At 38.3% G+C, this 12,368-nt stretch overlaps 1 protein-coding gene across 6 annotated transcripts in view; it reads left to right on the forward strand.

Moving 5' to 3' along the window:
• QKI (QKI, KH domain containing RNA binding) overlaps window positions 1-12,368 on the forward strand; it is a 158,806-nt gene that overhangs the window by 97,951 nt on the left and 48,487 nt on the right. For all 6 annotated transcript variants that reach the window (XR_010086615.1, XM_063443343.1, XM_063443344.1 and 3 more), the window contains exon 5: window positions 6,193-6,336. Coding sequence is in view for 5 of the 6 variants with exons in the window: in XM_063443343.1 (XP_063299413.1) it covers window positions 6,193-6,336 (144 nt within the window). In the remaining variant the exon portion in view is untranslated. The remainder of the gene's footprint in view (window positions 1-6,192; window positions 6,337-12,368) is intronic.

A 12,368-nucleotide genomic window follows, 5' to 3' on the forward strand; every position in this document is an offset into this window, starting at 1 on the left:
AGCAATTTCCAGCTCATCCTTTGTTTCCTCACATATTGTCTTGTTAGCAACAATTGTAACACAATTAAGTTGCTTGTATAAACTGTTTAATAGTGGACATTTTCAACACCTCCACTTTCTGCTTATCAGTGCAATATTATTGCTTTCGATTTGTAAAACAAAAGAATTCCATGAAATGTAGGCCTGTTTGCTGGAACACATAGTTTAAATCCTATAGAATAAAAGAGAAAAGTCTGTCCTATGGAATATATAAATCGCAACGTATACAATAGGTGAAGAACAGTTAAAATACCCTTTAATAGAAATGGGGTAAAAATCGTGAGACCTAATTTAACGAAAAAGGTAAAGAGGAGAGTGTAGAGACACACACGAAAAGGAAAAATTGGTGTGTCAAATAGTAACTAAATATTGACTGTAACTACTAGTGGTGCCCTAATGTCATAAAGCTAGCCCAGTGCTGTTAGTGCCGCACTTAGTCCATATGCTGGTAATTCGTACCACAGAGGTAGCTGTTGCTCGGTGTGCTGACATGTGATAGTGACCAACAGTTGGTATGGCGGATGACAGTAAGGGATACCAAATATCTCGTGGTTATAATAGTAGTTTACGTGTGTTAATTTAGATACAGCAATACCGATACCTTGCACAAAGAGTCAGTATATCCCCAACACAGTCTCAGTTGGAGAGTAGGAAAGCCATGTATTGGCATAGAAAGTGCCACCGACCAATCTTTTCACTTGACCCACTAGTAACTGAGATAGCGTTTATTGTCTAGGACATACAATCCTAATGGGCAGTATAAGTGAGGAAAGATTAGCCGGGTATCGGTTTTGTGGAGGGAGTGAGCCGTGTGCCGACTGGAGGGATGTCTAATCCCAGTGTTCCTCCCTCCGAGTGTGAACATACATACCCATGAAAATATTGTAAGTATATTTTAGGGTCGAGAATATTACCTATGGTTTGCTAATGTTGGGCAAACCGTACGGGTAATTGGATTCTAGTATCAAAGGTTAGTCTCGTTACTTAAGCTAACTCGTTGTGACCTATGGTTGCCGATGTCAGGAAAACCAAGGTAGTAACAAAGTAGTAAGATCGAGACAAAAAGAATATCCTTGCCCAGCTACCTTCCTATAGTTGGCTATGGTTGCCGGTGTTTGGTAATAGATAGAAGATACCTAGTAACCCCCTGTTGCATGTATATATTGCTGTAAGATAAACAGAAAGTTTTTAGTACATGGAGGGTAGAATGGTGCCTTCATGGGTACCAGGTATAGTAAAGCAGTAGAAGACAGGGAAGAAGGAAGGGTATGTAATCACTGCCTAATAGTTCCTTTTCAAAATTTAAAAACTAATAATAATATTGTTATTATTAGGTAGTACCCTAATGGATACTTCAGGTTACTGTTCGTCCGGAGCCCAATTGGGCATCCCGTACATGTCGGGTAGTAAGCCGGGATGCTGGACAATAGTAAGGTTATCGCTAGAGAGCAAGGTTCTGGTCAACCAAGAGATTTTCGTAACAATGTCCGTGGAGTTAGGGTAACCTTAAGGTGACCGGGTTATTGTCAGACCCGAGACCGATAATAGGTGCCACACTTCAGCCCAAGGGCTGAAGTGTGGCACCTATTATCGGTCTCGGGTCTGACAATAACCCGGTCACCTTAAGGTTACCCTAACTCCATGGACATTGTTACGAAAATCTCTTGGTTGACCAGAACCTTGCTCTCTAGCGATATCCTTACTATTGTCCAGCATCCCGGCTTACTACCCGACATGTACGGGATGCCCAACCTTAAGGTGACCGGGTTATTGTCAGACCCGGTCACCTTAAGGTTACCCTAACTCCACGGACATTGTTACGAAAATCTCTTGGTTGACCAGAACCTTGCTCTCTAGCGATATCCTTACTATTGTCCAGCATCCCGGCTTACTACCCGACATGTACGGGATGCCCAACCTTAAGGTGACCGGGTTATTGTCAGACCCGGTCACCTTAAGGTTACCCTAACTCCACGGACATTGTTACGAAAATCTCTTGGTTGACCAGAACCTTGCTCTCTAGCGATATCCTTACTATTGTCCAGCATCCCGGCTTACTACCCGACATGTACGGGATGCCCAACCTTAAGGTGACCGGGTTATTGTCAGACCCGAGACCGATAATAGGTGCCACACTTCAGCCCAAGGGCTGAAGTGTGGCACCTATTATCGGTCTCGGGTCTGACAATAACCCGGTCACCTTAATGTTACCCTAACTCCACGGACATTGTTACGAAAATCTCTTGGTTGACCAGAACCTTGCTCTCTAGCGATATCCTTACTATTGTCCAGCATCCCGGCTTACTACCCGACATGTACGGGATGCCCAATTGGGCTCCGGACGAACAGTAACCTGAAGTATCCATTAGGGTACTACCTAATAATAACAATATTATTATTATTTTTTAAATTTTGAAAAGGAACTATTAGGCAGTGATTACATACCCTTCCTTCTTCCCTGTCTTCTACTGCTTTACTATACCTGGTACCCATGAAGGCACCATTCTACCCTCCATGTACTAAAAACTTTCTGTTTATCTTACAGCAATATATACATGCAACAGGGGGTTACTAGGTATCTTCTATCTATTACCAAACACCGGCAACCATAGCCAACTATAGGAAGGTAGCTGCTGGGCAAGGATATTCTTTTTGTCTCGATCTTACTACTTTGTTACTACCTTGGTTTTCCTGACATCGGCAACCATAGGTCACAACGAGTTAGCTTAAGTAACGAGACTAACCTTTGATACTAGAATCCAATTACCCGTACGGTTTGCCCAACATTAGCAAACCATAGGTAATATTCTCGACCCTAAAATATACTTACAATATTTTCATGGGTATGTATGTTCACACTCGGAGGGAGGAACACTAGGATTAGACATCCCTCCAGTCGGCACACGGCTCACTCCCTCCACAAAACCGATACCCGGCTAATCTTTCCTCACTTATACTGCCCATTAGGATTGTATGTCCTAGACAATAAACGCTATCTCAGTTACTAGTGGGTCAAGTGAAAAGATTGGTCGGTGGCACTTTCTATGCCAATACATGGCTTTCCTACTCTCCAACTGAGACTGTGTTGGGGATATACTGACTCTTTGTGCAAGGTATCGGTATTGCTGTATCTAAATTAACACACGTAAACTACTATTATAACCACGAGATATTTGGTATCCCTTACTGTCATCCGCCATACCAACTGTTGGTCACTATCACATGTCAGCACACCGAGCAACAGCTACCTCTGTGGTACGAATTACCAGCATATGGACTAAGTGCGGCACTAACAGCACTGGGCTAGCTTTATGACATTAGGGCACCACTAGTAGTTACAGTCAATATTTAGTTACTATTTGACACACCAATTTTTCCTTTTCGTGTGTGTCTCTACACTCTCCTCTTTACCTTTTTCGTTAAATTAGGTCTCACGATTTTTACCCCATTTCTATTAAAGGGTATTTTAACTGTTCTTCACCTATTGTATACGTTGCGATTTATATATTCCATAGGACAGACTTTTCTCTTTTATTCTATTCCACTATTAGGGTTACCCCCTGCTCTGTCCTCGTTATTGACTGGCCTTTTTTCTTTCTATTTAGTTTAAATCCTAGTTCTCCTGTGATAAATGTAGTTGATGTATCCCTTCTTTTTTCCATGTTTGTCACCATTCTGCAAATAATGCCTACTACATATGATTTCCCTCCATGTTAATTCATACAGAATGTTGGCATAAACTACAGAATAATCTGGGGAGTTTTTATAATTGGCAATATTAACTATTGTGTATGCTATTCAAAAAACATCATAGGTGGATATATGCATACGTATACATTATTCACACTTAAATCACAGTATGTAAGAGTGTACTACAAAACAGCCACTAGAGGCTGGATTAACCCTGCAATGTAAACCTAGCAGTTTGCATCTGAAGGGTTAAAACCTAAGGGACCTGGCACCCAGACCACTTCATTGAGCTGAAGTGGTCTTGGTGACTATAGTGTCCCTTTAATGCTATGTAACTGTAATGATTAATTGAATCACTAGTCACCAGTGCCTCTTTAAAGAAAATGAATGAGGGAAGGAACTCTAAATGCACCCTCAAACTCTAAGTAGATAAGGGTGTTCCTTATCATGTAAAAGCTATGAATGCATTGTAATCTACTACATTTTAGGGTAAATCTAATTGTACCCTGTGAGCAGAGTAGGTAATTTTACAGCACTACAGGGTACCTGTTTTTAAAAACATACCTATTATGCTTACCCTGAATCTTGTGATGCTTAAAACTACTATTTGGGGAGAAATTGCTAATAATGTTAGCTGTACTTCAACTTGCTGTGTAGGCGAGCGGATGTGTACTTTTTTGCAACTTATTGTAACTCACTAAATTGCCAAGCTTTTAATCCACAATCAAATTACCTCTTTTAGACCAAGGTAATCGTCAATGAAAGGAAAAATTGGCTTTACCAGTCACAATTTTGGAGTCCTCGCCTATAATTCCTGATTTGTTTCCAGTGGTCCTTACACTACTGTGTGCTCGTAAGGCACCGAGGACACCTCTGTAGTGCTTTGCACATGGGCAAACCAAAATGAGGCATATTAAAACATTTCCATGTTGGCCTGGCATTTATTTCCACCAGGCTACTGTGTGCTCGTAAGGCACCAAGGACAACTCTGTAGTGCTTTGCACATGGGCAAACCAAAATGAGGTATATTAAAACATTTCCAGGTTGGCCTGGCATTTATTTCCACCAGGCTATTAAATGCCTGGTGGAAATTTCAAGACAAGCCTTCTTTTTTTCCTTGTCCTGAGTGACAGCCTCCCAATGTTGGGTGGTGTGCTTTGAGTTGTACAGAATATGTACTTCTACTCCAGCTACTAGTTTTAATCCATTGGCAAATGGAAAGTCAATGTTTTCTTGACACATGTTGAGATGACTTACGGCTCACCAGTTTGGCACATTAGCTGAACAACTATGTACAAGCTTCGGAAGGATATCTACAACAGGTTTTGCGTGTGCACGTGTTTTTATACACGTAACCAGTAGAAACAAAAATTGAATATAACACAAATAATTTGATTATAGGTACTTCTCCTTTTCTTTTTTTTTTTTTTTTTTTTCCAGTGTTTACAATCATTTCTTTTCAAAAAATGTTTATTTGCACTGCTGTAGTGTGTTCTTAAAGCTAGTGTGCTTAAAAGCTCTATCTGCAGAAGGGTTTTAATATAAACTAGCTTTATTTTTGTCTGCTTTATTCTTTTCTTTGCTTATATAGAAAACCAAGCGATTTTAGGAATAACATTTAAGAATATTACATAAAATGGCAATCATGGAAACCATTTCTGCTATTTTAATTTATAAATTGCCGGCTCTGTTCTCAGTCAGGACCTCTGGGGCACTAAGCAGAAACATATTTGCCCTTGAATGCATATCACCACCATATTCCAATGTATGTAGCAGAACAATGTGTTGTCTTACCTTAAATGTGTGAGTGCTGCCACCACATGCTGAAAGAGGAAACTTCACCAGGAATTCTATTGCTGGTGAAACCGATTAATGATCGGTTTAACTCCTGTATTTATCTTGACACTTTAAACAAAATAATTATCTCTTTTATGGAGGTTTGAGCCCAATTGAAATCATTCTCTCCCTAAGGTTAATAACTTAAATAAACAATAATTTTTGTACCAACTTTTTTTAGGAGTGGTTTTCATAGGTGAGATTGTATTGATGTGTCCTTATCACAATAGGTATTTGGCAAATGTAAGGAAAAAAATTATCATTGCGCTATGGATTATTTGATGTGGTGTGATTAATATGATTTTTGTGGTAGGGCTGTTTATGTCAAATATTTACTAAGTGTACACTTGATGGAAAATCATGTAAGTTTTATTTCCATAACTATGCTTTCATTTACATGTGTTCTTCCAGATTCAAAGGCACTATAATTAGTAAAATGAATAATAATGTTTAAAAGTATAATGCTTATTTTGTCTTTATGTTGTCTGATGTTATTTTTCTTCCTTTTCTTTTTTTATCTTGGAGTCTTAACTTTCTCTGTTCTTTTGGTAGTTGGAACCCTAGGACTACGTTTTTAAGGGTTAGAAAAGAAATATGCAATTCTCATGTTTGTATTTTGATTGTTAGGAGGAACAAAACAGGGGAAAGCCAAACTGGGAGCACCTTAATGAAGACCTACATGTATTGATAACTGTGGAAGATTCCCAGAACAGAGCAGAACTAAAGCTAAAAAGAGCAGTGGAAGAAGTTAAAAAGTTGCTGGTTCCAGCAGTAAGTATAATAATTTTTGTGTATAATCCTAAATTACAATGCAATGCATAAAGCATTTTATTTCAATTTTACATGTGATAGTGTCCACTGTTCAATGATGGAAATTATGCATGTGTGTTTTAACTTATTGAAACCAAATAGTGGTTCATTACATTACAACCTAGCTTTCAGATGATTAAAGGGACACTCCAGGTACCCACAGGTTCGGTAAATATTAGATATGCTAGATAGGCTTTGGATTAAATTTCTTTATGGTGTGCTTGGTTTTCTTCATAACTTAGCCTTTAATTTCGTTTCTTGAAATGGCTTCTCTGCAGAAGTGAGCACTAAACACGGTGAGATTGATTTACATTACATGCACCCCAAAGCATACAAAGACGCAAACTTATGGAAAACATATAAAGTTCTAAATCTTTTCATACACTCATATAGATATGTGTATGGCATGTCAATATTACTAAAGAAAAGCTACACTCATCTGAAATCTAAAATTGTATTGTGAGATGCTGAAATGGCAAATATAAAATGAGGAAGTGTGTAGAATACAAATTCCGTTTAATTTTCTTCACTTGGGAATAATATGTCTCTCTTTGGATCACATGTCAGATAATGGTTTCAAGACAATATTGCACAACCTGAAATCACACTGTCCAAAACAAGGTAACTGTAATTCACAGTGTGACTAGACACTGAATTACAGAACTTAATGCAATGGCAGATACGTCTCTTGCCTCCTGCTTGGAGACACCATCTCAACTGTAATGCACATAACTAAAGCATACCACCCCACTTTGCTCTTGCTGGAATTGGGGTGGGGTATGGGCCTTTCACGGAACGTCACCATTGACCCATATTGCATCACTGGTCAAATCCCTAAACAGGCATGTCCATTCAGAAAGTAGGCAGGTCAACCCACTGAAGGAGAAGGTGAGCCTGGCATAACGCAGGCCAGGTTCACAGATGGCCTCCTGGCCAGCTCCCTGCTTAGATTCATTTGTAGAGAGCGCTGCTATTTCCCTCTACACAGCGTAAGCACGTCTAATGGTACGCTCGCAAAGTGCTGCGTGGGGACAGTAACCTGATATTTTCAAATGCAGGACACAATGGAACTAAAGCAGAACAGGACCCCAGATTTGGGACTATCCCGACAAAAGGATGACAGTTGGGAGACATGCTAAAGCATGCTCTATTCACGTCTATCTTGGAGACTCTCATTATCTTTTATGAGAGAAGCAGTCCATAGCAGCTAATAGTATATTTGGTACTCCAAGCTGCTTTGTGAAAAAAAAAAAAAGTGTTTGCTTTAATCTAAACGATGCATATGTGATACCTGCTTAACCCCTTAAGGACACATGACGTGTGACATGTCATGATTCCCTTTTATTCCAGAAGTTTGGACCTTAAGGGGTTAAGGAAAACAATAAAATCTTCTCTATGTTCTGTCTCATGGTCTCATGATTGTTCAAATTACTTGATGGCATTCTATTGTAAATGTTCACCAATGTCTTGTTATCCAACTTATCTAGCTATTTTTTCTATCAGATCTATCCCATACATCAGCAGTTACTACCACTATAGCCACCATTGAATTGGAACTTGCATTCACTTAATAGCTGTCTCAGAATAGGATCTTTTGCTTACTAGCCAGTGCTTGCATATAGAGAATTTATTGAATGAAAGATATAAATAATCTCTTGTAAATATGTTGTTAATCATGGTAGAGACATTCAGGGTTATTTAGAAAAGTGCGAATTTCAAATTTATGGCCTAAAATCTTAGCTATGCGTCCACTTTGGATGTTTTGATCTAAGAATATTAAATTCCCCAAAAATCCTCATTTTTTTTTTTTTAAAAGTACACTAATCTCCACCCCACACCTATCAAAGGGTTAAAAAAAAAAAAAAATCATTTTTTTCCCACTTGCCTTAGTCCTGTGCTGAGATCTCTCCGCTCTGGCTCTGTTTCCATCACTTCTGACATCCTCACAAGAGGGGACCTAATGTGCATGCACGTTGATCGCTGTGCACACATTAGGCCTTCCCCATAGGAAAGCATTGAATAGGAGTCTGAGAGTTATTATTTTAGCAACATTGTAAATACTTACTATACTATACTGTATTATATACAGTGTTTTTTATATTTCTGAAACCCGTTGGTATACCAGTAAAACCAGAATGCTTTATTGGAGAGTGAAGGACCATTCATTGTTTCTTTGACCCTTTTAAGGAAGTGGGATCATATATAGTTGCATAGTAATCTAGGTTGAAAAAAAGTCCATAAAGTTTAACCTTTAATGCTCACCTCATCCCTGCAATGTTATGCCTTGGGTAGTTTGCCTAGTACAATGAAAATGGGAATGTGGGGTTATTTCTTATGTCTACTAAATATTTGTACTTAACCATTAGACATGTGGACCAATTGAGATTTCCAGTCCTGTTCTCATATACAGCCTTGTATTGCAATAAGCCTGTCCCTTACAATCCCTCTGTTGGTTAGTCTATTGATTAAATAAGGCTGTAAATATCCATGCTGTGCCTACCAGATACAAAGATCATTCAGTATACAGGGACTGTGCACCACACAGCAACTTTTAAGTCAAGTCATATTGATTGTCCAGTCAGCTTGTGTCTGTGTGAAAACGTATATTCCTGTTGCCTTTTGCAACCTAAAGACCCTTTAAACTGCAGCGTGAAGGATAGTGCAGAATTTCCAAAGGGCCCTGAGCAAGCCGTTAAACTAATGTAACATTTTTTGAAGCAGCATGTTCAGGTTCAGAGGATGTATATCAGCGAACAGGAGCTTCAGGTGTTTTTGGTTTTTTTTTATACTGTACTCTGTAAAATGTCTCATGGGCCTGAGGCCCATTACCAAATAGCATATAAGGTTTATATATAGGTAGTTATGTTTAACACAACCATTCTCTGGCACTGTCCTTTAACTGTCTCTTTACCAGTTGTATGTAACTGTGCTGACAGATTAAAATAACACCTGTAGTTTACAATTCACTAGGTAACATTTGCGTGAAAACAACTTTTTAACTTGCCACACGTGTTCTGTGTTTTCTCATTATTAAATGTAACCATACCGTGTTAGTACCCTATTAATGTTATATACACATTGTACTTGGAAATGGTGTGTGTTTATGCAGCCATGTGTATCTGTATTTATAAAGTATATGTATTGGCACACTTCCAGTGCCAGAATTGTGTGCCTGCAAACATTCTGTAATACCAACTGTATTCTACACTATAGGAGTATTGATAATTTTGAATGTTTTGCCATGAAATGACATTTTCACAGCCATGTTATCTGCAAAATTTGGTGTTTCGGATGACTCTTGCTTTTATTCACACATCTATATAATCTCACAACTTTATAATGCTATACTCTGTCCAACGCGGCATCTGTTAATCCCCCTCCCCCCTCCTCTCAGAGTTTCTCTTTCAGTGTGTGAAAAAAGAAAAGCAATTTCTTTTTTCTATCATAGCAATATAGACATGACACTGGTATTTCACTGATGGTAGAAATGTGAAATTAGAGCTCACACACCTACAGATTAATGTATCAACACAGAGAGATTGAAAGGCTGAAAGAGTATTCCTTGAAGAGATTTAGAGTACAAAATATTGAGCATAATGATATGGTGTTACAATGCATGTGTGAAACTATTCTTTTTATCCTTATTAAAGTATTTATTTTTATACTTTGATATAAAATACAAAAAACCTTTGCACTATTTGTGCTTGGGCTCTCCTTTGTTGATTTATCAATCTTGTAGCTCATGTGCTGCCATTTTGAGTTTGATCTTTCTGAGTACATTATAGACAAATCTCTCTATTAAGCACATCATTAGATATAGCCACCCTGTCTGCATGACTTGCATGCACACCAAGCTAACACAGCCCTTTTTCAAGTGGACCCATTGCACCAATAATGAGAATCTTGTAGTTTCTTGACCCTTGAACATGAGCCGCTTTTAGAACTAGTTTCATGGTTCTTATTCAGCACCTCTTATCTTGATGCTCCTGCCCATTCCCTGTCATAGTGGAGGGTGATTAGTAGTTGATGCCTTTCAGCTTGCTGTTAACTGTAAGATGAAGCATATAATTTTCTGTCTAGAAGAAATGCTGCTGCAGTAGCTAATATTCAGGTATGTGGCGTGACTACAAGTAAAAAGTGTAATTTAGAGGTAAAACTCTAGAATTAAATAGCATAATTTTGTAGTGCTACATTTTGATCAGATCACTTTCTTACTTTGCTTGTATTGCCTTATTTGGAATGGATATATGTATATAATATTAAATTTCCAGAAGTCTCTTTGGCAAATGGAAATGTTGTCTAGACAATGTGTATATACCGTCAGTACCAGGACCAGGCACTGCTGTTCTGTAACAGGCATTTCATTTGGAGTTCTTACAGACATGTTCATACAACTCTCACTTCTCCCTTCTAAACTTGTGAGGTATATAATACACAGAGCTAAGTAATCGTTTACTCTCGGCCCTGTTTCATGCAATTCACACTCAGCTGCAAAACTGCAAAAAGATGTGTGTGTGTGCGCTCTAAGGAACTTCATGCTTTAGCAGCTGCAAAATGACACGAACTTGGGGGATGGTGGATTAAATAACAGAAAAGGGGCATTATGGATTTAGTTCATGTTTTGTGCAGCAGTTCCAGCCTCACAATTTTGGGATTTCTTGTTCACTGGTAGAACCTTCTTGTTACTACTCAGTGATCACATGGGAGTGATACGGTGGTCAAGTACAGGCGTTGGTCTTTTTATTTGTTGTGTGCCTTTTAGCAGAAAGAGAGATGAGCTGGCTGCTTTCACTATTCTATCTCTGAGCTCTGCTTTATTAATGCCCATTCTTCCCTACACCTTTTCATCTATCCACTTCACTATCATTGCCCTCTCCTTTCAATTACTGCAAGTCCACTAAATTGTTAAATTTGCAATAAATTCACATCAATTAACACACAGATCTAGAGAGATACAACCGTGAAATGGCATGCATATATTTCACATGACATACATGCTGTAAATCAAAAACAGAATGCTGTACATCTGGAGGGGTGGTTAGGTGCAGGGCTGTTATGAGAAATCTTAGGTGACCTACTAATAACAATTTAACTAAAATGTAATTTAGAATAAGCGATGTGCATAAGATTTACAGACTTATTGCTAAACACATTTATTGTAGATTAAAGACTGCGAGTTTGTTTCTGTGGTTCTCTGTTATTCACTCACGCACCGACTATATAGAGCTTCCAGAAAAGAGGAATCTTTGGGGCTTAAAACAGGGACAGTATCTTTTAAATAGGGACACTTGAGAGTTATGGAATACCCTATAATTTTACAGGAAGTCCTACAGAATTTTTTTTTATTTTTTTTTTTAAAGCAATTCATTTCAGAAAAGATATATTGTTTTTAATTTTTTTCCTGATGTTATTGACCAATATGGTTTGTATGATGCTTCCGGACAGCTTCACTAGAACCACTATTGTATCTGTCTATCCCAATAGACTCCTATCTGCTCACTCCCTTCTGAAAGATTGCAGGATTCAATGGATTACTGTTAGATTCCCTTCTTCCCGGAGAGGAAGTATGTGGGAAGTGGGTGGTGTTGTCTGGTTATAATTAAAACAGGATGTGTCTGCATCAATTTTCTAAAGGAAATAAGCTGTCTGGATACTTTAAATTTAGCAGAAAACACTGGCATATTGTATACCAAAATTCATAAACAGTGTTTCCAAGTATAGAATAGGCAAATGTTTGTTCATTTTTATTTATTTACATTTTTGCTCTGGAGTTTGTTACTTTAATAAATGATCGCATTCACACACTATTTGAAAGAACTATATCAACTGTCTGAAGATACCGTGTTTCTCCGAAAATAAGACCGGGTCTTATATTAATTTTAGTCACACAAAACACACTAGGGCTTATTTTCAGGGTAGGGCTTATTTATTTACGGTACCGGTATGTACATTGAACCCCCCCTTTAATTAATCCACCCCCCCTCTAATTAATC

The sequence above is a fragment of the Pelobates fuscus genome, chromosome 2, assembly GCF_036172605.1.
Source record: "Pelobates fuscus isolate aPelFus1 chromosome 2, aPelFus1.pri, whole genome shotgun sequence".
In the NCBI taxonomy this organism is placed as follows: domain Eukaryota; kingdom Metazoa; phylum Chordata; class Amphibia; order Anura; family Pelobatidae; genus Pelobates; species Pelobates fuscus.